This window comes from Bubalus kerabau, chromosome 1 (genome assembly GCF_029407905.1).
Source record: "Bubalus kerabau isolate K-KA32 ecotype Philippines breed swamp buffalo chromosome 1, PCC_UOA_SB_1v2, whole genome shotgun sequence".
Classification (NCBI taxonomy): Eukaryota; Metazoa; Chordata; class Mammalia; order Artiodactyla; family Bovidae; genus Bubalus; species Bubalus kerabau.
The window spans coordinates 97,655,703-97,683,041 of NC_073624.1; the positions used below are offsets into that span (position 1 = coordinate 97,655,703).

Consider the following 27,339-nt stretch of genomic DNA (forward strand, 5'->3'; position numbering starts at 1 on the left):
TCAAGTCAGTGATGCCATCCAGCCATCTCATCCTCTGTCGTTCCCTTCTCCTCCTGCCCGCAATCCCTCCCAGCATCAGAGTCTTTTCCAATGAGTCAACTCTTCGTATGAGGTGGCCAAAGTACTGGAGTTTCAGCTTTAGCATCATTCCTTCCAAGGAAATCCCAGGGCTGATCTCCTTCAGAATGGACTGGTTGGATTTCCTTGCAGTCCAGGGGACTCTCAAGAGTCTTCTCCAACACCACAGTTCAAAAGCATCAATTCTTCGGTGCTCAGCTTTCTTCACAGTCCAACTCTCACATCCATACATGACCACAGGAAAAACCATAGCCTTGACTAGATGGACCTTTGTTGGCAAAGTAATGTGTCTGCTTTTCAGTATGCTATCTAGGTTGGTCATAACTTTTCTTCCAAGGAGTAAGTGTCTTTTAATTTCATGGCTGCAGTCACCATCTGCAGTGATTTTGGAGCCCAAAAAAATGAAGTCTGACACTGTTTCCACTGGTTCCCCATCTATTTCCCATGAAGTGATGGGACCAGATGCCATGATCTTCGTTTTCTGAATGTTGAGCTTTAAGCCAACTTTTTCACTCTCCACTTTCACTTTCATCAAGGGGCTTTTGAGTTCCTCTTCACTTTTTGCCATAAGGGTGGTGTCATCTGCATATCTGAGGTTATTGATATTTCTCCCGGCAATCTTGATTCTAGCTTGTGCTTCTTCCAGCCCAGCGTTTCTTATGATGTACTCTGCATATAAGGTCAGTTTTCATTCCAATCTCAAAGAAAGGCAATGCCAAAGAATGCTCAAACTACTGCCCAATTGCACTCATCTCACACGCTAGTAAAGTAATGCTCGAAATTCCCCAAGCCAGGCTTCAGCAATACATGAACCGTGAACTTCCAGATGTTCAAGCTGGTTTTAGAAAAGGTAGAGGAACCAGAGATCAGATTGCCAACATCTGCTGGATTAGCGGAAAAGCAAGAGAGTTCCAGAAAAACTTCTATTTCTGCTTTATCGACTATGCCAAAGCCTTTGACTGTGTGGATCAGAATAAACTGTGGAAAATTCTTCAAGAGATGGGAATACCATACCACCTGACCTGCCTCTTGAGAAACCTATACGCAGGTCAGGAAGCAACAATTAGAACTGGACATGGAATGTCATTTAGTCCATCATAAATTCAGGAAACATTTGCTGAATATGCAATTTTATTGCATATTCTTTTAGAAGCTGGTAATGTAAGAGTAAATAATCAGGCTCCTGGTCCTCCTGCAAGCCATAGTTTAGCATTTGTGTTTAAAGGGTTACCTGACACCATAGAACCATGTCCTCAAATTCGAAACGCTCAACTTTGGAACGCTGCCCTTTGTATATGCTCATTTCCTCTATTCTTTGCCATCAACCGTTTCTGAGCAAACCGTCCAGGAATCTGACTGGGTGCTGTTGAATTAAAAAGTCCCCGATTCTCAGAGATGACTCTTCTTTAGGAAATGGTTACTATACCTCTGAATAGTTTTCTGCTTTAAGTTGCTTATTCATTGATTAGGCAATCAAGGAATGGTAAGGCTTACTAGGAGTTCATGTATTGAACACTTAGAGCTCTAACAAGATATGGTGTTTTTTAGGTTCTCATTCTTTTATGAGAACATGAAAGACTAGGTCCTGATATATGAGGACAAGATTAACTTGCTTAATCCTTGAGGCTGCACATGCTAAATTAGTTTTGTGCTGCTACGGTTGGGTGATGGTGATTATGGGGATTAATTAACCTTTATTAATCAAGGGTGCCACCTGGTGGCCAGAAAGTACATTTTGTGGTGCCCATGCAGACCTCACCAGCTTGGTTTTCTTTGACATAAATAATTTCAATAGCATTTGAGGCATTTTTATTACTGAAGATTTGAAAAATGCTTTGCTTGGTTTGTTGAAAACAGGAAAGTCATGGAATACTATAAATCCAACATGGCAAATCGAAATGACTCCTGTGTTCTCATTTTTTAAAATGATCTCCAGCGGGATCAGTTCAGTTCAGTTGCTCAGTCGTGTCCAACTCTTTGCGACTCCATGGACTGCAACACACCAGGCTTCCCTGTCCATCACCAATGCCTGGGGCTTGCTCAAATTCAGGTCCATCGAGTCGGTGTTGCCATCCAACCATCTCATCCTCTGTCGTCCCCTTCTCCTCCTGCCTTCAATCTTTCCCAGCATCAGGGTCTTTTCAAATGAGACAGTTATTCGCATCAGGTGGCCAGCAGGATACTAGGACCTAAATGATATGTAGTGAACAATTCCATATGACCAATGCAGGCGTGTCTGTCTGGTCTCCCTTCCTGTGTTTCACCTGGGTTATGACAGTCACTGGGACAGCTGGTGATTTCATTGCTCCTTCCATCTGACTCAGAGGGCGATCAGTCTCCTGCTCATTCTGTAGTTAAGTCATGGAGTGATTCTTAACTGAGGGGCTCATGGTTGGGTCTTCCTAGAAAAGGTAAAAGTTCTCAAAAGGAAGATGTACTGCAATGAGATAACCTGAAAATACTAATGAATACATTAGAAAGTTGAAATTCTAGAATTCACTTCTGGAAAGCTGAATTTTGAAAGTTGAATTTTAAGTTTTTTGTTTTTGTTTTTTTTTTAATTGGCAAGGAAAGTAAACCTAACCCCATTATCTCCTTGATTAATAGTATGATTTTGCAACAGCTTCGTGGTGGGGTTTTGCTCAGCCAATTTGTGTCTTTCCACTTTGTTCCTAAAAGTTTAGGTTGGCTAGCAGTAGCCAAACTTGAGTACAAGGGAAGAAAATGCAACTCAGAAACTTATCAGGCTCAGCATAGTGATTCTGAGGTCAGGATTTCCTAATATGGACAACCTCCAGTGACCGCTTTTGGTTTAGAGAAATGTCTCAGTTTGTATGGATATGTTTCTGTATTAAAGAACAAGAATCAAAGACAAAATAGGAACCTGCTGTGAATCTGATGCTTAGGTAAATCTGCTTTCGTTTATGTGCTCTTCTGCTCCCCCAGGCTTAAAGGAACATCCCTTTTGACTAATGATGTAGCCTAAAAAGAGTATGTTTTTCTTCCTTACCCTGTCACTCGCATGGAAAAGTTAAATATTTGAATTCACAAAAGATGACTTATACAGGGAATGCATTCTGAGTGGGGTCAGAGTGAGATTAAATTCATTTTTCATCCCTGGATGAGGCTAAGTACAGTGTACGGTCAATATATTTTGTTAGTTTTGGAGATTTTCTTATTTGATTGGAAGAATGCTCTCCAATGTGTGTTCAGATTAGTTTGGGATCTAAATTGCTTGTGATGGCCTCTGGTGAGATAGAACCTCTGCTGGGGCTCACAGAAGCTTAATGCCGTCTCCCACAGTATCTCACCGTGACTCACTGCCAGGGCTGGGTAGTTACAGTGTGCATGTCTAGACTCACAGGTTCTTAGATCAGTGTCTCAAAGACGTATAGTTTCAACAGCTGGGTGTGTATGTTTATGTCATCTATTAAGTTTGAAAAGCTGGCACCAATATCCAAGTTTCTCTTTGTGCCTTTTTGAGCATGACTTCATAAATCCATGGGATGAAATTGTATTTGTTCCATAATATTGCTAAGTGGAGATTGCCTGGTACTCACTCACTTCAGTCGTGTCTGACTCTTTGCAACCCCATGGACTGTAGCTTGCCAGGCTCCTCTGTTCCTGGGATTCTCCAGGCCAGAATATTGGAGTGGGTTACCATGCCCTCCTCCAGGAGATCTTGACCCAGGGATCGAAACTGCATCTCTTAGGTCTCCTGCATTGGCAGGCGTGTTCATTACCACTAGCGCCACCTGGGGAGCGCAAGTGGTGTGATGGTCTCTGGCAAGATAGAACCTGTGCTGTGGCTCACAGAGGCTTAATGTCATCTACGGTATCTCGTAGTGGAGACTGGATCTGATAAAATGCATTCAGTCTTTTAATATGCCTTTCCTCTCTCCATTTCCCAGTTCCCACAGGAATTAGGATTGATTTTAGCTTTTATTGCCTTTTACCCACTAAGACAAAATCTTATATGAAAAAAATCATTAAAAAAAATTCATTAAGTATTTCTTGTCCCTTGTATGCCACGTCTCTGGCTAAGTGGTAGGAGAGAAAGATGATATCAGATGTGGGCAGGCCCTGCCCACAAGGAGCCTTGAATCTAATGAAAAACAAAATGATAAAAAAAAAAAATTATAGAAGGCATACAGTGAGTAACTGCTGTGTTATGTGTTATTCAAAGGGAAAGAATATTTCTTTCAAATGGAAAGTTTGGTAGGGGAGGAGGAATTTGAGATGAGCCTTGATGAATTATGAGTAGAATTTTTATATGCAGAGACAGAGAAAGGATTCAGAAGAAGGGCGCATTGAAGACAAAAAGTATAGAGCCAGGGAACACATAGGAAGTGTTTAAGAAATTGTGCAGAATCAAACTTTAATAAGAACAAAGGGCTGGTGTAAGGCAGTAGCAAGAAAGAAAATCAGAACAGTCAACAGGGACCATGTAGCGGGGTCTTGAAATTACAGGAAATGGGATTTGTTTTAATTTGATAGTTAAGTCATCCAGCATTTCTCAACGGGAAGTGTCACTTTGAAATCCAGAAATATTCCTTGGTGTTAAAGACTTGTTAAATATAACCTATTGCCTTAATTTATTTTGTGTTGCAAGAGCTGCTGTGTACCATGTCGCTCATTTACAGACCATCTTCATCTGGACCAGGGTTTCTTCACTGCAGCCCTGTTGACAACACCCTAATGTTGACATTAGGATGATCCTGCGCATTTGGCAGATGTTAAGAGGCATCTCTGGCCTCTAACCCCTCATTCCCAGCGGTGTTCACCCAGTTGTGATCATCAGAAATATCTTCAGTTGTTTTCAAATGTCTTGGGAGGTGGGTGGGGGGCAAAGTTGCCCCCATTTGAGAACCACTGGTCTAGACAAACATATTGCATTTTTGGGGTATGTATTCTGGGCATTATTAGACTCTTAAGATTGATGAATCTGAGTCCCTTAGGCATTCAGTTTATTAATGCTTGAATTTTAGAAGTAGACGTACATCTGATCTTGGGATTAAGGTATTTACTGTGTGTTGGAGTAAAAGTGTTGAGCTGGTCATCCAGAGACCTGGATTCTGATCCTGGCTCTGCCACAAAGAGGTGGGATTACTTGGGTGAGACGTGTCCTCAGTAGCCTGATTACTCATCTCTGAAATCACCAGTGCAGCCTCTAGGCTCTTTCTTAGCTCTGATTCTGTGTCTTAATTTCAAATTGACCCCAGGGCTTTCTTCTTTCATTTTTAGAAAGTTAGCACAACCAGAATGAATGTGTATACTAACCAATAAGGCTGACTTATTGGTCTGACTAATAAGGCTGACTAATTTTTTTTTCCTTAGTGCTTTATTGTACTAAATACTTTATATATATTGTTTTACCTTTTCTAGATTATTTGAAAAATCTCTTAGAAGACTCTGGAGATTACAGAGACACTCAAGGTAAATGATTTCTGTGGTCTTATGTGTTAGAAGTTTTTATGTTACATTCATTTGGACCTAGAAAGTAAAAATGTAACAAAACCCATATACAAAACTGTGTTTTATTCATAACAAGCCTTTTTAAACTCTGTTTTGGGCAGATGAAGATAGAACTAGATAAAGTGTTAGTGGCCTGGAAGCAGGTGAAATTATAGGGACCAAAGATGCCCATGGTCAGGCAGCCATGGGAGCCAGCCTCCTGAAAGGGTGGTCCCAGCATAGTGTGTGATCAGGAAGCTTTGTCCTCCTGGGCTCAGTCTGTCTGTGCCAGGGTGCGTTCACCTTCACTAAATGTCCACCAGCTTTCGAAAGCAGAGATTGAACCAGTTGATCTGCAGCATCCTTTCAGGCTTTAAAATCATGAGTCCATGAAGTGACCAAACAATACAAATTAGAGGTAAGGTCTAAAATAATCTATTATTCTGGGACTGTTTAAAGATGGGCATTAGGTTTACCATTCTTCCACTCCTTACCCCAATAGTACTTATGGGAACTAGTCTAGTACAGTACAAGGGATTCATTGATATTCATGGGATAATCCACTGTGTGTATGTGTTCACGCGCACGCACGCATGTGCATGCAAGTACGTCTGTCTTTCTCCCTCTTTCTCTCTTTCACACACACACACAAGGATTTAATTCCATTTGGGATAGTAGTGTGTTTTTCTGTTTACTCCCAAACTACCTCTTTTAAATGTCATAGGTATATCCCTGGTTCCAATCTACAGAAACACCCTAGACAAATCTATCTCCACTCCATTCATCTTATGAATTTTGATCACATTCTTGTGCATCCTCCTTTACATTATCAGATTACAAAGCTGAAAGGTCTTTAACCCATTTTGTAGAGATTCTTATTCATTCTATTAATCATTTTACTTCTTTTTCTCTAACATCTTCTATTCACAAGGGTTATGCTTTAAAGGGTGCTTTTTTAAAGGAAAAGATTGGAGTGAGGGATAGAACATGCTTCTTGTCTTTGGTGAACATGGTTTAGTTGAAGAAGGACATCTGTGATACCTTTCAGGTAAGGAACAAAGCAGATAGCTTTAAAGTAAGAATGCGCTGAGCAGCATAGAATCATTTGAAAGAGGGAACAAAGCGTGAGAATTGAAGAGGCAGAGTTCTACTTAGAGGAAAGCGGAACCAGAGATGAATTGACTGGAGGTGGTGGACGAGAGGAAGAATGGACATCACGAAGATAAATATTTTAGACAGATTTTAACAGAGCAGGCCTCAAGAAAACATCTGTCCCAGGGCTTCTCCCTTCAAAGAAAGTGCATTGTTAGCTCCGTTTTGCCAGTAAAACAGAGGCAGGGCAGAGATTAAGGAGTTTGTTTAAAGGAAATTACACACTTCAGCAAAGACATGGCTTAGAATAGGCAGTGACATGTACTGTATGGCCAGAGGCAATGCAGTGCAGTGATGAGATTGCCCAAGGGCGAGAGAAAATGAGACTGTTGATAATATAGCTTTGGAAGGTGAGCAGGAGAGTTAAAGGAACAGAGTCACACAGGGCCTTGTAAAGGGATGACATGGGAAAAGTAGGGTTGCAGAATGGGTGGGAGAAGTCAGAGCCTGGAGGCCAGGTGACCAAATAGCAGCAGTTTTAGTACTTCATCCATTCATTAAATCTTCAAGCCTTTGTCCCTGTCCACTGGGAGTTGAAGCAGGTCAGAAAGCAGGGAATGTGTCCAGGCTCACCTCTTGCTATCTTCCATGATGAGTGCCAACTGCAGTACATTCTGACATGCGGTTGGAATCTATATAAGAAGATACTGCTGTCCTTGAATAAAGGTGATGATAACACATTTATTTTTGGTTGCGCTGGGTCTTCGTTGCTGTGAGTGGGCTTTCTCTAGTTGCCGTGAGCAGAGCTACTCTTCGTTGCCGTGAGCAGGCCACTCATCGTGGTGGCTTCTCTTGTTGCAGAGCACAGGCTCTAGGCGCGCAGGCCTCAGTAGCTGCAGTTTATGGGCTCAGTAGTGGTGGTACACAGGCTTAGTTGCTTTGCGGCATGTGGAATCTTCCCAGATCAGGGATCGAACCCATGTTCCCTGCATTAGCAGGTGGATTCTTATCCACTGTACTGCCAGGAAAGTCCAATAATATATTTAAAGGCTACAGAAACCTCCAGGGTCGATACCAGAAAGAGTATCCCTTGGAAAGGTATAGTTAGTCCCTCAATCATGTCCAACTCTTTGCGACCCCGTGGACTGTAGCCCAGCAGCCTCCTCTGTCCATGGAATTCTCCAGGCAAAAATACTGGAGTGGGTAGCCATTCCCTTCTCCAGGGGATCTTTCCAATCCATGGATCAAACCTGGATCTCTTGCATTACTGGCAGATTCTTACCATGTGAGCCATCAGGGAATCCCAGTAGGTATAGTAGCTGGTCCAAAAAAAACTTCAAACCCTTTCCAGAAATTGATTAAAAAAAAAAACACACATTTCTTTGATTGATAATCACTGTCACCGCCACACCAGGCTCAGGAGAGTGTGCTTCCCTCTTTAACGCTCTACCAGTTTTTCTCTGTGCAAGTGCTGCTGTCATTTGGGATAGCTTTCTTTGTGGGGATTGCTAATTAGCACTGCAGGATATTTAACATCCCTGGCTCCTTCCCACTAAAGGCCAGTGGACCTTCCCATCATTGTAACAAACAAAAGTTATCTTACACATATCCAGGCATTCCCTAGGGGAATAGTGCTGTCTTGTATTGAGAACAGCCATGGCCCAAAAGGAGACAAGGGACACTTTTTCCTTTATGTGTATAATGAAGATGGTAAGACTGAGATGTTCAGAAACATTTGGTAAAAGCAAGAAGTTAATAAAAAGAATAAAACACAGGTGAGGCTCAGTAACCCAACTCACAAAATAATGTGTGTAATTTCCTAAGATACAGTATGCGTCCACGTGGCATTTTTCCCTCTCGGGATCAGACTAAGAGAAGACAGCTGAGCCATGACCTTCTTAAATTGAAGGTTCTCATAATTCTGGTTTCCTACCCCAGGATCCTTGTCTGTCAAGGCAGTTTATCCTGGAATGGTCCTCAGCTTCCAGTTAAATCCTATTCATATCCTTGTAGTCTCCACGAGCACAAATCTCAGCGCAAAACAATCCTGACTTCCTACTGTTGATATGCATGGTCTATAATGTGACTTTTTTGTTTTTGGCCAGACTGCACGGCCACCTCCCTGATCAGAGGTTGAACCCATACTCCCTGCAGTGGAAGTCCTAACCATTGCACTGCCAGGGAATTCCCTCTAATGTGTCTTCAGAGTCTGTCTTTGGCTCATTTCTTTTCCTAAGTACTGTTTTTGTCTGTTTGTCCTTGGGTTTGCTCTCCTCGAACTTCACCACGTGTATTTCTGCCCACGCACAGGTAACTGAGCTCCTCCACTAGCCGTCTTGTTACCTGGGGTTGCTCAATGTTGCATTTCATTGGTAATGATAGTGATCAAATGCCCCTTCTGTTCCTATGTATTTTAGATGCCCTTGCTGTTGTTATAGAGGTAGCCAACCACGCCAATGACACCATGAAGCAAGGAGTAAGTATCTTCATTTCAGTGGCTGTTGTACTGTTGTACCTTGGAGCTTATGCCTTCATATGCTCTGCATTCTCTTTCTGTAGGACAACTTCCAGAAACTTATGCAAATTCAGTACAGCTTAAATGGACACCATGAAATAGTTCAGCCTGGACGGGTAAGTGTTTTAGATTGCCCTTTACAAGCTTAATACAATGGATTTAGTCACCATTTGTAGCTATTTTCATTTGAGTTATGAAAATAGGTTTTTTGTTATTGTTAGTCTTCAGTGACCCAATCTGGATTAACTGCATTCATTCTATCCTTTAAAAACATGCATGATTTCAGTCACTGTAACAAGAAGTCCAATTCAATTAGGAGCATGGCAATGGACCCCACAGAGTATCTGATTACATAGGATCGTCTTATTGTGTAATATAGCTGACCTCACACAGCTTTAAAGACAATTTCATTTCAAATCTTTAAGAGTGAATTTTGAGAGGAGGGGAAAATTATTGGTGTTCTGATGCTCTTCTTGGAGCACAAAAGTGGCTGAGGGAATGAATTCAGGAAATTTACAAAGTGCAATTGTCAGGATGTTGGCTCAGCCTGGGGATAAAGTACACACTCAGTCAATTACATTTTAGACCACATGGTACCCCTGGGGTCAGTATTGGCTTTATAGAATTCTGCTGGCTTATCCAATTCCTAAATGACTGTAAGGGTTTTAAAAGAAACCATGGCTGTAAAAAGCCACAAGGAAACTATGCTACCCAGCCTTCACACAAAGCATCTGGGTAAAGAAGGTTGAAAAGGAAATTACGTGTATACATATATTACAGTTGTGATGGTACTAAATGGGTGCTCGTTTGGATGAATCAGGTTTTTCTCAAAGAAGGAATTCTGATGAAGCTATCTCGGAAAGTCATGCAGCCCCGAATGTTTTTCCTGGTAAGTAGCCATGTGTGTTGCTGTTGAACCCAAGGCAGGGGTAATTGCTTAGTGAAAGGAGACCTTTGTTCAGGCCAGATAAGCTTGGCATGTTCAAATAGCAGTTTTAGTGGGATCTTTGACTGTCTGGAGTGCTTATTTGCATGTCAAGTATAGGAAACAAAGTCTTGTATGGTGCATAACTAGAAATTTACTTCCTTTTTGAATCTAGTTTATTTCATGTCTGATTTGGAAAAATTGATTCTGTCGGTGTTTTGTTTTGGCAGATTATAGTTCCTTAGTGGGATTTAGAATTCAGAAAATGTCAAATTTCTTATAGAACTTGGAAAGAAAGTGCATTTTCCAGAAATTGCCTTCTAGTAATATTGTAATAGAACATTCTAGGTGGTTCTGATTTTATAAGCAGAATCTAAGTATTTTATTGAGAGAGTTTGAAGCAAAGAGGTAATTTTGTTCCTTTATTCCTGTGTCTTACCAGTATCTTTGTAGATAAAATTTCTTGCTTTACTTTGTCCTATGAAATGTTTCTACTTTCAGTTTAATGATGCCCTGTTGTATACAACACCAGTGCAGTCTGGGATGTACAAACTGAACAACATGCTATCTTTGGCTGGAATGAAGGTCTGTGCATCTGTTAGAAGATATATATATATTTTTAACCCAGATGTATTTAGAGAAAAATCCCTACAATGATCATTTTCTCATAATCCTTCTCTCTTCTGTCTCCATGTGTTCCTGTTCGTGTGTTCACTTATTCATTTTTTCCCTCATATATTAATTTAGTTACAAGATATTTCCTGAGAACTGCTATAAACAAAACATGTTAATGACTTAGTGAAAAATACAAAGATGAATTGAAGCAGGATTCTTTCATCTCCACCTTTGCTCTAAACCCCCATGAGTTTAGCAGCTAGTGGGGAAGCAAATACACTGCATGTCAACACCTATAAAATAGATGGTAATAAATAATCACTATAAAGGCACAAAGTTCGTGGGAGCTCAGAAAATAAAGAACGTGTAGCTTTTCATGGGACATGGTGGAGGGATAGTTGGCATTGAGAAAAGAGGGAGACTTGAGGAAGTCTTTTTGGAGGAAGAGCCAAGAATCTTAACAGAGTGGGTCACATCTGGCCACACTGAGATGTGGGGAAAGGCATTCTTGGTAGAGGGGATAGTGTGAGCAAAGGCCTGAAGATGGGAAAGTTGGGCTTTTGAGTATGTGGGTGTTTACATTCATCTGGAGCATAGAGCAGATGAGGGAGAGCACTGGGTAGTTTTAACTGCACATCAGAGATGAGGTTTTCCATAGGAGATGTCTGCTCAGTTCATTTTGCTTTCTTCCAGGTCAGAAAACCCACCCAAGAAGCATATCAAAATGAACTTAAGATCGAAAGTGTAGAACGTTCCTTCATCCTCTCAGCCAGGTACATTTTACAAATATGTATAAACATTTGCCAGTATTACGGGCTCAGATACCTGAAACATTTTTCACATTAAGGTTAACAACTAGACTTATTTCCCCCCTTCTTTTCTCTCCTAATACCATGCAGTTTACTTTTTCTTTTTTAAATTTATTAATTTATTTGACTGCGCCAGGTCTTAATTGCAGCATGTGGGATCTAGTTCCCTTACCAGAGGAACCAGATCCCAGTTCCTCAGCATTAGGAACGAGGAGTCTTAGCCACTGGACCATCAAGGGAGTCCCCCACGCAGTTTACTCTTGATTTACCATGTAGGGAGAATGTCTGAGAGCTGATGCAGTAGTATGCTAGAAGCACAAATATTAAAATGTTCCTCTGAATGGAGTAATAATGCTAAAAAGTGCTTTGCCAATCATTGTTTTTGAAGTGGGTATTTCAAATCCTTCTACAGTGATATGGAATGTTCTTAAAACATCTAGCACTTTATATTTTACAAGGAAGTTTTCGTATAACATTCCAAGGTCATAACAAATCTATTGAGGTAGGTGTCATAAAAGTGAGGAAGACCAAGTTACAGAAAAATTGAGTTGTTTTCTTAAGGCTGCATTGCTGGCAAAGTCAGGATATGAATAGAACTTTTTTTGGTTTTAAATCTGTTGTTACTATAATACCACTTTTCCTCCAGTAGAAACCTACAGTGATTTGTGTGTACAGCAAAATATATGACCATAATGTAAATCAAGTGCTGAGGAAACCTGAAACTGTATGACTCATACAGGTACATTATTCAGGTTTGGCTAAGTGCCAGGAATGGCTGTCTGGCAGGATTTGACTGGTAAAGGGAAAGACACCAACAGCTCTAGCTTGCTGTACTGCCAGATCTGGATAACAAGTCTGGGTGGCTCTCAGACTTCACCTTTGATGTAATCAAAATAGCAGCAAACCCTTACATGGTGCTGACTTTGTGCTCGGGACTGTCTTGAGTACTTTCTGAGTATTAATTCATTAAATCTTCACAATAACGTTTTTAGGTGAGTTACTACTATTATACCCATTTTATGGTGAAAAAAGTCAACCAGCTATTAAGTAGCAGAGCCAGTGGAGCTGAAATTTGGATCTGACACTAAAATTCATTCTTTTAACTGTTCTAATATTGCCTGTGTCCATGGATGTGAAGGCCTCAGACCGAATGTGCTGACTTCCCAAATCAGACCACAGGAACAGCTCCCTGGGTTGTGTCACTCTTCTGAAACAGAAAGGCCACTGCTGTCTGATACTAAATCTCAGGATGACAGGGGAAGACAAATTCTTGTATTCTGGGTTTGTCACGTGCTTCCCAGATACTGGCTGGAGCAAGCAGAGCTCTGTCAAGGGAGCGAGTACTTGAAGCATCCTCCAGATCAGTATTTAAAATGTGAGAGTAGGGGACTTGCCTGGTGGCTCAGTGGCTAGGACTCCACGCTTTCGCTGCCCAGGGTCCAGGTTCAGTACCTGGTTGGGGAACTAAGATCCCATGAGCCGAGCAGTGCAGCCAATTTTTTTTTTTTTTTTTAAAGAAGGTGGGAAAATAGTTTGATAACCTGGAACTGTGTGATTTTTCCCCTTTCTTTTCTTTCTTTCTTGAATTAGTACAAAAAATGCAAAGAACATCAAGTCCCTGTATATCAGGTTGCTGGCGAATACTTCAGCTTGGTTCTTAAAATAAAGACATTTATTTTCAAAGATCCAAAGAGGAAATGCTTATAGGGAAGTTAAGTTTTCAATTGCACTTAAGTTTTCTAACTAAAATGTGCTTTGATAAACAAACATTCTGTTTATTAAAAATTAAACAATTCAGAAAATGATGGTCAGTCTTTCTTTCTTTGGTTGCCTATCAGTTAAATATCTAGATGTTGTGTGTTTTTTCAGATCTGGCTCCTAGAATGATCTAGTAAGATCACTGAATTTTTAAGTGTGATGGGAAACTATCCAAAAGTTTAAGCCAAGAATTGATGTGACCTCATTTTTCATTTTTAAAAAAGCACACTATCTGCTTTGTAGATGACAGGCCACCAGAGACTAGAGTAGAAGTTGGAAGACCAGTTAGGAGGCTGTCGATGGTGAGGTCTGGACTATGGTTAGACTGAGGCCTAGCCTTCAGTTAGATTTGATGGAGAAAGGGCAGTTAGGGATAGCCTCCCTCAAGTCCTGTGTCTGTCGAGTTATGAAGGGTAAGTAGGAGTTGGATAGCTTGGCAAAGAGAAAAGGAGGGGGCTCTTGGCCACTAGGAGTAGCGAGAATGAAGATCCTGAGGTGGAAGGCGGCATGGCGTGTTCGAAGAACTGAAAAGCCACTGCATCTTGAACATAGCAAATGAGAGGGAGAGTGACCCGAGATAAACCTGAAGGGACGGGGAGAAAAGTTATGCAGAACTGTCTTGTGGATTTTGGTCTTTAGCCTAAGAGCCACAGGAAACCACGGAAAGATTATACAAAGGAATGATTTGATCATATTGGCATTTTAAAAAGAATATCTGGTTACTCCGTGGAGAACAGTTTGAGAGGGAACTGAAAGCGGTGAGTAATGGGACAAAGGAAATGAGAGAGGCAGTAAGATTGAGTCTTTAGCCTGGACAACGTATCAGGTTGCTGTGATAGGTAACTGAGAGCTTTGGGGAGAAATCAGGAATTTAGGTTCAGATGTGAATGTGGAATATCCCCTGGAGAAGGAAATGGTAACCTGCTCCAGTACTCTTGCCTGGAAAATGCCACAGACAGAGGAGCCTGGTGGGCTACAGTTCATGGGGTCATAAAGAGTCGGGCACGACTGAGTGAGTGAGCGCAGGCTCACAGGTGCATATTGAATATGAGGTGCCTATAAGCCATCGGTCAGCACAGAGGTAGTTTATGCCAGGAGCTGGATATCAGAAGGGAGACCAGACTACAGGCATGTCCTGGGGAGTCATCAGTTTAGAGATGATGACCGAAGGTAGCAGACTGACTGGGAGTGCACAGGGAGACCACAGACTTCCCTGTTAAATCCTGTAATTTTTCCAGTCGCACGTTAGTCATCACCTCTGCAAAGCCTTCTCTGCGACCCAGATGAGGTAGTTTACTATTTCTGCGTTACTTACCTACTTTACCCTTACTGTGTTATATGGTAAATACTTGTTCTTAGGTCTCACCTCAGTTGGGTGTCAGCACTTGGAAGTGAAGGGTACTTTTGTGCCCGGTTCACAGCATCGTGCCTGGCCCATGGAAGGCTCCCAGTAAACGTTATCCAGTGAACTGAAATGATGGGGCCTTTGGACCCCAGAATAGCATCCCGCAGTTAACACAAGAAGGCCATAGTGTGGCAGGTCGAGCACACCAGAAATCCCTTCTATTGGAGAACTTTTTCCCTTAGAAATTCTTTCCAATCAGTGGAGAAAAGGTGCTTGGCTGATGCAAATTTGCTTTCTGGCAATGTCCACATTCCATAAAGAAAAGAATACTTGGCTTAACTGTGTTTTCATAGGAGGAAGATGCTGATTCTTAACCATGTCACAAAAGCAGGGCTAGAATATCTGCACTTGATGCTCGAGGCAAATGTGTGTGGTCTCTGAGACGTGTTTTATCAAGAGCTGATAAACATTGTTTTGGCAGAAGCCCACACAAGAAAAAGCCAGGAATAACTAAACGAAAGAACAGCATATGTGACATGATTTGCAGTCGAATCACATTCCACATGCTCCCAGGGCTCCAGAAAAATCAGACAGCAATCCTCAAATTAGCCATCTGACTCTCTGCTTTCTGTTACCTTTTCCAGTGAAAAGTTGGGGAAGGAGAGAAGGCAGGGGGGACAGTAATATTTTATGAATGTTTACCCGGAACCTGGACCTGTGATCTCATAGCATAACTCTTCAGAGGACAGAAACAGGAGCTAGAGATGGCCTGGTGGTGAAGGGTTCCATCCTTAGCCACACCTGAGTCTGATACCAGGTCACCATTTAACACAGCAGCCGGTTATCTAAGGCATCGCAAGTGATGCAGCGGTATAGAATCTGTCTGCCGATGCAAGAAATATGGGTTTGATCCCTGGGTCAGGAAGATCCGTTGGGAAGGAAATGGCAACCCATTCCAGTATTTTTGTCTGGAGAATCCTACGGACAGAGGAACCTGGTGGGCTCCAGTCCATGGGGTCACAGAGAGTCAGACAGGACTGAGCACTTGAGCATCCTGAGCATCATATTATCTAAAGCAAATTATCTAACTATTCAAATCTTCACATTGCTTTTCTATAGATGGAGATGGTGTGTGAAATTGGGATTGGGGGAAAGAGATATTCCTCTGAGGATATGAGGTGTGATGGCATTTGCACAGAGAGCATTCAGCACAATTGGCTGATAATGTGGTAAATGTTAAATTAGCGGCAGCTAGTGGGACAGTGATGGTGGAATAGTAGAGGTAACAGGTGGGTTTTGTTTGGTTTAGAGAGATAGGGCTATTTCTATTTTATTTTGGTTTTGATAGATAATGAAACTTTGAAAAATATACTAGTTTTAAAATTTTGTTTGTAAACTGGATGCCTTCCTTTTAATATCCGTATGAGTGCATTTTCTAAATGGTACTGAAGCCATTTAGTTGGAAGGTTCATTTCTGAGAATGATTATGGTGGGGAAGGTTAAAGTATCTCCTTGATGTGCTCTGGATTCATCAAAATATGCCTATTTGTATAATTTTTTATGATGGAATTTTTCCTTTTAAAGTCATTACTTAAAAGTTATGCACTTAAAAATAGAATGAGGACTACAACGAACCTGCATATTTGGTCACTAAGACTCAAAAAATTACCAAGGTTCTGCCACAGATTTTCCTTTTTCTGAAAGTACTTTAAAACAAATGGCAAATATCAGGTCATTTTACTTCTGCATACTTGAGTATGCTTCTCTTAAAAATAAGAAAATGCACAGTTTCTTACACAGTAACATTCCCATTATTATAATGGATTTTTATTATGATAGAGTTTTACATTTATTATTAAATTCTCTTTCTCTCTACAAAGACACACACATACACACACAATACCTAAAATGTGTCTCCTCTCCTGAGTTTGCAAAACAAATGCACCGATACTGGTAATGATTCTGAGTCACCATAGAATTTTTTTAGAGGGCCTCTTTGCAAAAACGTAGAACAAGAACGCATTTTTCTGAGCAGGCTATCCCCCTATTTGGCCCATTTCTATCTATATCTGAGTCAGACATTCCTGATGAACTGAGGGTAAGAACAGAAAATGTGATGGACTGAATTGGTAGAGGAGCCCTAATAACCACTGAAGGCTCTCTACCTTATTAAACACTTCTTCAGCTTCTGTTTATGACACCAAAAATATGTTTCCTTTACTCTAGTGCCCTTTCTAGAGTATTTAGTAACCTAAAAATATTTGGTATTCTGTGTTGTAAATTTGGATTTGAAACTTGATTCCTTGGAATATTTTTTAAAGCTAGGATTATATCTCAGGAAGCTCCTTGGTTATAGAAGTAATTACAATTATTAATTGCATGAATAGCCCTTAAATTGAACAAAAATACTTCCAAATTTAGGAGACTTCAAAAGCCATTCAGTTTTAGAAAGTGGTATCTTTGGAAAGAAGAAAAGTGTTGTGTTTGCTAAAATGCCATATGTTCTTTAAATGCCCTCCGGTTATTTGTGCCCAGAAACCTCCTAGTTGTTGCCTGTGACTCACATTGTTGGAGGGTGGTGGAATCTGTTGCCATGGCAGAAGGAAAAAAAGTAAGAAAAAGGCAAAGAATAAGAGCTGACATCTGGCTGATAGAACCTCTTTTGCCCCCAACAGTTCTGCCCCAGAAAGGGATGAATGGCTCGAAGCCATTTCCAGGTCAATAGAAGAGTACGCCAAGAAAAGAATCACATTCTGTCCTAGTCGGAGTCTTGATGAGGTATTGTTCTTTTCCTTCGCGTGTTTTTTAAGTGCATTTCAAACCATTTTCACCTTAAAGAAACTTTTCCCAGGGGTTTAGAAAAGCAGCATATGCTTCACAGAAGGATTGGGTATGTGCATAATTTCAGAGCCTAAATGTTTATTCTATTAATGTCTCCCTACAAGTCTAGGATAGTGTATAGTGCATTCGTATTTTTTCTGGTTATGAAACCTCACTGTAGAAAATACAGTAGTGTAGTTTGAGGAAGAGACTGATCAGCTGTCCTTGCACTACCACAGGCAGTGGTAGTACCGTTTTGCACTAGAGGATTGTTGGAATGTAGCTCATCTTAATATCCTGAGAAGATGAAAAATACAGTTGTTCCTGTTTCATCCACATCCTTAATGATACCGTCAGCATTTTGAGCCGCCAGTGCAAAATAAAAAGATTTGAGCGGTAGCAGGCAGTGTGCCTAGAAATAATCAGAAGTCCTTCTTCTACAGGCTGACTCAGAAGATAAAGACGAGGTTAGTCCTCTTGGATCTAAGGCTCCCATCTGGATTCCTGATACCAGGGCCACCATGTGTATGATCTGCACCAGTGAATTTACTCTCACCTGGAGACGACATCACTGCCGGGCCTGCGGAAAGGTTGGAGAGGATCACACTCTCTTCCCTTGTGATTTTCAATAGCTCCACGCTGTACATGGTGAAGAAGTGTATTTCCCCTTGTACACCATTGTAGGGTAGGGAGGAGAGAGATACTGACTCAAGACTGGTATCCCCCCCTAAACATTTAGCATGAGGCAATCTTGTTAGGAAACTTACTCCTTCTACCCCAAGATTACTTTAGGATGTCAATAGTAGAACATGTTCATTTAAAAAAAAAAAACTAACAAATTGACAATTAAATACATGCTCACATTTATAGTTAATTATTGAAACTACATTTGTCCCAATACTACATTCTTAACAGGAGGAAACTTTCAGTGTTGAAGTTACCCTTTGTGATGTTTCTAAGTTTTCATAACATGATCAGTAAAATGTGCATAGTAACAATGAAATCAGAGAGTGACTGTAAAGATTTAATGGATGTTATTTAGAGAGCATTTAATACAGGCCAGACACCAGGAAGAGGTACAACACAGGTATTCATGGTTGCAGCAGTGATGCTGGCAATGACCGTAATGATGGCACAGCTAACGTAGCACTTACTACCCACCAGGCGCTGTTCTAAACATTTGCACCTGCTAACTCCATTAGTATATTATTATCTGTCATAAGCAATCAGTGATAATCTGTGGCCTCTTCAAATGTGGTACTGTGCGTGAGTTCCCTACATACCTCTGCTGAGTTGTTATCGAGACTCAATGACATGAACAGGTTTTGAAAAGTAGATTGGGCTATAAATTGCAACTGATGGTTTAGATACAAAGGTTATTCTAAATGAAATGAAATAATTCCAATGTGTTTGCAGATTGTATGCCAAGCTTGTTCATCAAATAAGTATGGCTTAGATTACCTGAAAAATCAACCAGCAAGAGTATGTGAACACTGTTTCCAAGAACTGCAGAAATTAGGTAATGTATAAGTAAAGATTTAACTGAAAATTCCTTTATGTCCCAGATGCTTGCAAAAAACCTTCTAAAAGAATTGTCATAGGGCCTATTAGCAATATAATTAGTGATACTTCTCTCACAATATTAAGTATCTTGCATTCTTAACTTAGTCAAGCTTTCTTTTTCTTTCTTTTTTTAAAATTTATTTATTTTTACTTGGAGGATAATTGCTTTACTGTTTTGTGTCGGTTACTGCCATACATCAACATGAATCAGCCCTAGGTATACATATGTCCCCTCCCTCTTGAACCTCCTCCCATCTCCCACCCCTCTAGGTGTCACACAGCACTGGATAGTTAAGCTTTCTTCACTCATATTTGTGATGATTCCAGGAAAGGTTGCACTGAAACTTTATGTTTATTCGGAAAAGGGTTTTGCTAAGGATTCTAATTGTAGAAGTATAATCACAGGATGAAATGCTTAGAACAGTTACCAGGGAACTTTAGCTTCTAAGTAATTTTCAAGTTTCTAGTTTCACATCTATGTGTATTACAAATCATTTTTATCAATCAGTCAAGTAGTTCTCTATGAAAACATACCAAGTGGCACTTTGTTAGCCTTATTCTATTCACTTGGACTGATGTGTGAGGTTTTATTCTACATCTAAATGTGCAGCTTTTTACCAGCTACAAAATGATGAGTTATATCTGCCTGCAGGTATCTATTCCTCCAGTTAAGATGAATGCAGCTCAGGTCTACATTTTGAGAAAAGATCCGTAGTTAAAATTCCTGAAACTTAGAGGATCTGAACTTTTAAAAGATGATCCTTCATGGCGATGAAGAAAAGCTTTTCATTAGCAGATGAGAGTGTCTAAGTGAATAAAACTGGTTGACATGCTATTTCAAAATCCATACATTAATAGAGGAATTGTTTGTTATTTTCTGTACACATTTTCCAAAAAGAAACACTCACCTGATCTTCTGCCAGCCTTATGTTCCTCCCTCTGTTCTCTGAGTATCTAATATAGGCTCAAACATTCAAAAATCCATTGTTGAATACTCCTTTGTCACCCATTTGGTCAATAAATCTTGGCAAATTTATCTTTGAAAAATCTGTCCTGCTCTTGACTTCTGCATCTCCACCCTAACAAAGCCTTCATTATCTTTCATCTGACTGCTGTCCTACTTTGCTAACAGGTTTTTCTCTTGCAAATCCTTCCCCTTTCCTACTGTCAGATTTGGTTTTCTAGATTGAGTCTACTTCCCGGCCCAGAAGGCTTTTGATTTCCTACTGCCTAAAAGACAGTCCTTAGAAACAGTCCTCTTTTTTCTAGTTTCACCTCCAAATAGATGATCTAATTTCATATCTCTGTGCTTTTGCTTATGCTGACTTTTCTTCACAAAGTGTTCTTCCGCCTCTTTTTTGCTTGCCAGACTCCTACTTAATACCTTGATGCCAACTCAAAACTCATTCTTTTCCCAGCTTTCCTTGAACCTCTGCAGTCAAAATTAATTACTGCCTCCTCTTGCCTTATAGTCTCTTTTTGAAAATTTTATGTAATGTTATTTGGTCATGTATTAGATACTAAATGATGTTGTTAGTTTTTTTTTTAAGTCAAGAGAGAAGTCTTTTCAGTTTAGTTTTTTAAGTTGGTAGTACATGAACATGTTTCAGAATTCTAAAGGCATAAAGGGGCAATTCTTTCATATGGTTTGCAGTTGAAAAAAGTAAAAAATAGACAGTGGAAAGTCTTCCTCGCACTCAGCTTCCACCCATTTGGCTTCCTTTCCCAGGGGCCTCAGTGATACAAGTCTCTTTAAGTATCCTTCCATGGATATTTTGCACAACAGTGTTTATTGACTTGGATTAAATTGAATTGCAGAATGTTTACCGTTGGTTCCATAAGTGTACCTGGTTTGTTTTAGATCACCAGCACTCTCCTAAGTTTGGATCCCCTGGAAATCACAAATCTCCTTCCAGTGCCTTATCATCAGTCTTACATAGTATTCCATCAGGGAGGAAACAGAAAAAAATCCCAGCTGCTCTGAAAGAAGTAAGTGTTTCCATTAAACTTGCAACTTGATAGAGGCTGAATTATTCATACCCAGATAGTACTTTAGTTTTTCTCTCATAAAGGAAGATGCCATTTCCCACCACTGTTAAGACATGCATTTTAATACTGAAGATGGATGTGGCTTAGGCCTCCCTTATCTCCCTTATGACCTGAGTCATTTAGAAAATGAATGTTGAAAGGTTTGGAAAGCATTTTATAGCAGTGATAGAAAGTAAAGATAATTTGGACTTGTGTTGATTTTTAAAATTACTTTGAGGAGACCCCTTATCAGAGGGAAGAAGTCTATAAACTCTTGGGGGGGATTTTGTTAGCATTTACTCATCTGCATGGCTTATTTTTTCTTAGGCATTAGTAGGTTATATACAGCTGATATAGTAGGTTGTTCACTGATAGTAGGTTGTTCTTCCTTCAACTTAACAGAAAAAATTTTAAGTTTTAATAACCTACAAAGCTTGACCTGCCCCTGGAGTAAATCCATATGCATCACTGATATTCTGTCCCAGTTCCTCAAAGTCAAGTGTTAAATCAGCTGATGTCAGTAGTTCTGCCTTTCTAGTCATTCCTATTTTGGTTAGTTTATTAATTGGTTTTGTGCCCAGGAAAGTAGCGTTTTAAATTTTGTTCTCTTGCTTGTTTGCTGTCGAGGTGTTCCATCATGAAAAGTGGAAGAAAGGAACTCTAAAAATTTGACCAAGATCATGTTCCTTATGTAAAGTTGAGCATATTTCATCATGGCTGTTGAAACACTAGGAAGTGATTTATAGCCAGTTTCATGAAATAGTAAGAATAGGATTTACAGTTCCATTTGCCAAGTTTCATGTGGAACTGGGTAAGCCGGCTAAGTGAATACCTCTTAACTCTTTTTCTTCGATCACACAGTTCCTGAATCTAAGTCTACATTCAAAAACTTTGAAGTTTTTAACCAACTGAAATAATTTTCAGTTCTTTGCAATTTTTCACTTCTCCATGTTGATGTCACTGTTTATAATTCTGACACGTGCTCCCCTCTTTAGTCAGAACTCCACAGAGTTTTTGTCTACAAAAACTCTTTATGGGCTATAGACTAGACTCAACCTAATTCCAGTCCTCTTTTGTACATCTTTCTACCCAAGCACACAAACGGGCCTTCCACTTTGAAACCTCTGCTTCCTCCCCTGACTCCGCTGGTTCTCAGTGTCCTCCAGAGTGGCAGCAGCACCACCATGGAACTCACTAGAAATGCAGATTCTTGGGCCCAAGCTGTGTGGAATCGGAAACTTGAACGAGCATTCCCAGTGATTCAGGTGTATGTCTACTGAAGTTTGAAAACCATTGCTTTGCGCCTCTATGGCCACCCAGAGGAAATTCATTTTTCCAGTTATGTTCTATACAAGTCAAAGTAGTCCCCTTGGAAACCTGTGTTTTTTTGTCTTTTGTTTTAAACGGGGGTGAAATTCACGTAACATATAATTAACTGTTTAAAGATACACAATTCAGTGGTATTTGGTGTATTCACAGTGATATCTAACTGCTGTATTGCTCCAGTTTCAAAACTTTGTCATCAGCTCATAAGAACACCCTGTATGTGTTAAATAATCATTCCCCACCCCCTCCCCCGACCCCCACCTCTTGGCAACTGTGAATCTGCTCGTGTCTGTTCTGGATCTGTCATGTAAAAGGAGTCATGCAGTATATGATCCTGAATGTTTGGCTTCTTTCGCTTAGCACAGTGTTTTTGAGATTCATCCAAGTTATAGCATGTATCAGCACTTTCCTTTTTGTGTCTGAACAGTACTCCTTTTTAGATATATACCACAACTTGGTTGGCCATTTATCTGTTGAGGGACACTTGGGTTGTTCCACCTTTTGGCTATTGTGAATAATGCTGCTGTAAACATTGGTATACAGATTTCCACGCGCACTTACACTTCCGTTTGTCTTGGTTATATACCTAGGAGTGAAATTGCTTGATCATATGATAATCCTATGTTTAACTTTTTAAGGAATTGGAAAGTTTTTTCTTATTCCATTGATGTTCAGTACATTTTTAGAAATTCATCTTTTAGAATTACATACATTCAAAACTTCAGTACCCTCAGTAACGGCAGACTGTGTCTCTTGAATTGATAATTTCACTTATTTTTTAAATGAATCATTAGAATGAAAGTTTTGTAAATTAGGTGATTAAACTGGTTTAACGCTAATTTTTCTTTTAAAAAGATAATAGAGGACTATGATTACTCAGTATTGTGATTAGTCTTATATGGCTATTAAATTAATTGTAAAATATTCCAAAAGAGCAATGTACAAAATATTTCGGCAACGATAGTAACAGTTAACCTAAGTACTTAGTATCAGTAGTATCAGTATAACTTCATTTTAAGAGAAACCTCCTTTGAATGTAAATGTTATAGTTTTCCTTTTTTTTAATTACTTGGTAGTCTTATATAAGATGTTATTTCTGTATACAGATTTACTTGCACTTAGTAGACATTCTAATTTAACATTAGATATAAATTTTCCACTTGGGACTTTGCTGGCAGTCCAGTGGGTAAGACTCTGAGCTCCCAATGCAAGGAGCAGGGGTTTGATCCCTGTCCAGGGAACTAAGATTCGTACAAGCTGCATGACCCCCTCCCCCCAAAAATAGAATTTCCTGTTTACTTATCTGTTGATATAATTTGTAGAAATCCAGAGTTATCTCAGAAACAAAGTTAAAGGTTTAAGTTAATTTTCCCTAACACCCCTAAAATAGAGCAATAAACAACATATACTGTCCCCAAAACATGGCTTTTAAAAGGCATTTTTGTCATTTGAAATTATTATTCATCTCCTGGCAACCCAGAAAACCTATTGGAACCCACTAAGAAACCTATACATGCAAGCACAGGTAAACCAGGTAAAATTCTGGAATTGCTTCTAAAAGGAAGGATTTTGTGCTCATGGTAATGGCAGTATTCAGTCTGTACAGTAGCAGATTTTGAATATAAACAGTTTCATTCTTAAACACGATATTATTATGGTTATTGCTTTCAGCATCAATGATCAAAAACAATTTTGTTATTTTAAATTTTGATATTGTCTAAAAACTGTTAAACTGTGTATGGGGTTTGCTTATTTAGGTATCAGCAAACACAGAAGATTCCTCTATGAGTGGCTACTTGTACAGATCAAAGGGCAATAAAAAACCTTGGAAACACTTGTGGTTTGTCATAAAAAATAAAGTACTATATACATATGCTGCAAGTGAGGTAAGATCTGAAATGTAAACATGAATAATTTGGAGTCTTGTTTTATAGTGCCACCTAGAAATAATTAGTGTTTGCCTGATCTATTTGTCTGCGCTTTTGCTTTGCTTTGAGAGGGGGAGATATTACTGTTGTTTTTGACATGAACAGTGTCCTTGTTTTGTACCTAAAGATACTCAAAGATGTTAGGAATTTTCCATAGTGTTAAAATGTTAAATTTGGGGGATATTATGTGACCATGACTACTTCACTAAAGGCAGAAGTTTGGTAAGACTGGGGTATGTCACCTTTCTGAGCTGTGTTTTTTGCATCCATAAAATGAAAGTAATGCAATTACTCACTTCCCATGGTTATAGGAAAATAACATGAAATCAGTGAATGTGAACACATTGAAAACTGTCTAGTGCCGTGTCTGTCTGATGGATGGGGAGGGGGTGGCCCAATAAATATTGTTGACTAAATGAAAAGTGAATTAGTTGCTAGAATTACCATTGTTTTATATATGTGTGTTTGTTTGAAATTAAGTTAGAGCTTTTCAGATAAAAAGTTGCAGGTCTGAATTTTGTCTCATTTTAAAAGTCCATCTTCCTTTGTGTCTTTGTAAATTTAGGACGTGGCAGCTTTGGAGAGTCAACCTTTACTAGGATTCACAGTCACTCAAGTCAAAGATGAGAATTCAGAGTCTAGAGTGTTTCAGTTACTGCACAAAAACATGCTGTTTTATGTATTCAAAGCAGATGACGCTCACTCAGCTCAGAAGTAAGTAATTTAGGCTTTTTTTTTTTTTTCATACATGAGATTTCAAATTGTTACTTTAAATGATTGATTTTAAAATAACCTACTTCCATGCATGGGATCAACGAAGAATATAAATCAGATCCCATTTAGAAAGATTTAACATATTATTCAAACTCTTTAGAATTGTTTTAAAGATAGGCAAGAGTATCTGGAATATTTTCAGGAAGCAGAGAGGAAAAGAAAATAGGTAGTTCTGTCCAAAATATTTTGTGTATACATGACCTCCAAGGAAGCAGCATGAAGCTGCTCTGCTGAAAGGAAGGGAAGCAGAGGTATTTGACCTCTCCTCCAATGAGGAGAGTTTTCTCTTGAAACATTCTGGGATTTTGGCAATCCAGTGAGTCAGTCGTGCCATGGAACGGCAGGAGCTTAAACAGCTGCTTGCTAACTTACATCTTTGGGGAGAAGGTCAAACACATTAAGAGTCTCTTATGCTTCCCAGTGACTGAGTAGAAGGAAACATATATCATTTTAGATGGAAGGGGTTGAAATAGTCTCTTCAAAATTCTGAAAAGAATATTTATTTAGATGTCGTGAGATTGCTTGACATAGAGAAGAGTGTCTCTGTGAAATTGAGGTCCTCTGTGAACAAAACAATTCAGTTCACCTCCCTTTCACTAGATTTTTATTTTAGCCTCACAAAATACGCATTTTTATTTTCACTAAGTGGTGCTCATGTTTTCTCACTAGGCTCTCAAAAGTACATGCAAATCTAAAAGAATGCTTTAAATAAGCATTGTCTTTTATTAAAGGTAGTTACAACTAATGTATCAGAATTAAACATGTTCCCCCTCAATAATAATCAGATACTATATTACAAATACTGTATAAGCCTTTTTTTTCAGTCTGTATTAGAGTTTTGAACCATATATAGCTGTTAAACTAAATGATTACTTCTGGGTATGGAAGAATAATTTAAAATTATGACACAGCTATTTTTTCTTTAAAAAATAGTTATTTGGATAAAATAGTAATTGCCTACAATTCTGTATTTCTCATAATTTTCATTTGTATTCATGGTCAGCTGTTGAACTTTTGAATATGTATCTTTTCCTTATATAGTTGACAAAATAGAAATCCCTTCAAGAGAGTTGAATGTAGTTGGATGAAAAGAATCAGCTTAGTTGTTATTTAGAATTAATACAGACTAATTTATAAATTTCTCTTTGAGTTTATTAATATCACATGGGTTGCAATATTTTCACATTACAGAATATTAAAATGTGTTAATTTTAAGGAAAACTTTTGACTTTTAAAAAATCTTTTTATTTATTATGGTATAACTTATATGCCATCTGCATTTTAAATTGACCACTAAAAAAAAATAAGAGATGCACTCTTCAGGCCAAATTTTGGTCCAGGTTACCAGATAAAGGGTAGTTTCATTCATACAGAATTCTCGTTTGCTATAGAAAAGATCTTAAATATACTGTTAGGGTAATTGATCCAAGGGAATAGCTGTGGTCTATAGTATTGTCTTACCATATGTTGGGTGACTGCATTTTACAAGTCTACCAAATTTCTCTTACAGGTGGATAGAAGCATTTCAAGAAGGCACAATACTGTAGTCGCGTTGGTTTCGTCTCATGTGATTCCAAAAGGGTGGAATTTCATCAGAATAAATGCAGTACAAACATTTTATATAAATGAACAATGCCAAGATGAATCCAACTAAAATCTTCATCAGAGAGATTATTTTATTAGGTATAAGGTAATTTTTTAAAAATGTTTGTTTTTCATGTATGTTATTTATTAAAATTTTAATGTTTTCTTAATGGTCAGAGTTATTTCTGAGACTCACACTGTATTCTGAAGTACCTTTTCTTTAGAAACCAGAAAACTTACCTTAATACCGTATTAACTGTTTGTGACACAGTCCATCCTGTTTTCTCAGTGTGTTTTACAAAGTTACTTTGTAACATTCTCACCAGTGGTATGAATTTCTATACAGTCTTTGGGTTGGAAATTATGATTAAACAGCTGATGAGAAAAATGTATGTCTTTGAATCCATACATTTAGATGAATTTTTTTTATCTTTTAATGGAAAAACATATGGCCAATTTCTACCTCAGTAACTGAAACAAAATTCCAGTAAATTGTCTAAAGTATTTCTACTGTTACGTACCTCTTGTGCCATGAGATAATGTTATATATCATCAAGGAATTACAGCAAAGGGATAGAATCTGAATTTTCACTTAACTCAATTGTGAGTAGAAAAAAGAATGTTTCCATTTTCAGGGTTACACAAATAATTAACTCTATGGCCTTTACATTAAGTTTAATCTTTAAAAAAGAAAAAAAAATTACCATTTCAACACAAACATAAAT

At 39.0% G+C, this 27,339-nt stretch overlaps 1 protein-coding gene across 2 annotated transcripts in view; it reads left to right on the top strand.

Moving 5' to 3' along the window:
- The window catches only part of FGD6 (FYVE, RhoGEF and PH domain containing 6), a 104,592-nt gene extending 77,590 nt beyond the window's left edge, over positions 1–27,002 (top strand). For both annotated transcript variants that reach the window (XM_055585114.1, XM_055585122.1), the window contains exons 9-21: positions 5,464–5,514; positions 9,042–9,100; positions 9,184–9,255; positions 9,960–10,028; positions 10,566–10,649; positions 11,373–11,452; positions 17,267–17,369; positions 17,855–18,001; positions 18,828–18,930; positions 20,836–20,963; positions 24,086–24,214; positions 24,822–24,970; positions 26,541–27,002. In XM_055585114.1, coding sequence (XP_055441089.1) covers positions 5,464–5,514; positions 9,042–9,100; positions 9,184–9,255; positions 9,960–10,028; positions 10,566–10,649; positions 11,373–11,452; positions 17,267–17,369; positions 17,855–18,001; positions 18,828–18,930; positions 20,836–20,963; positions 24,086–24,214; positions 24,822–24,970; positions 26,541–26,577 — 1,211 coding nt within the window. In that variant the 3' untranslated portion in view covers positions 26,578–27,002. The remainder of the gene's footprint in view (positions 1–5,463; positions 5,515–9,041; positions 9,101–9,183; positions 9,256–9,959; positions 10,029–10,565; positions 10,650–11,372; positions 11,453–17,266; positions 17,370–17,854; positions 18,002–18,827; positions 18,931–20,835; positions 20,964–24,085; positions 24,215–24,821; positions 24,971–26,540) is intronic.
- Positions 27,003–27,339: the final 337 nt, after the last annotated feature.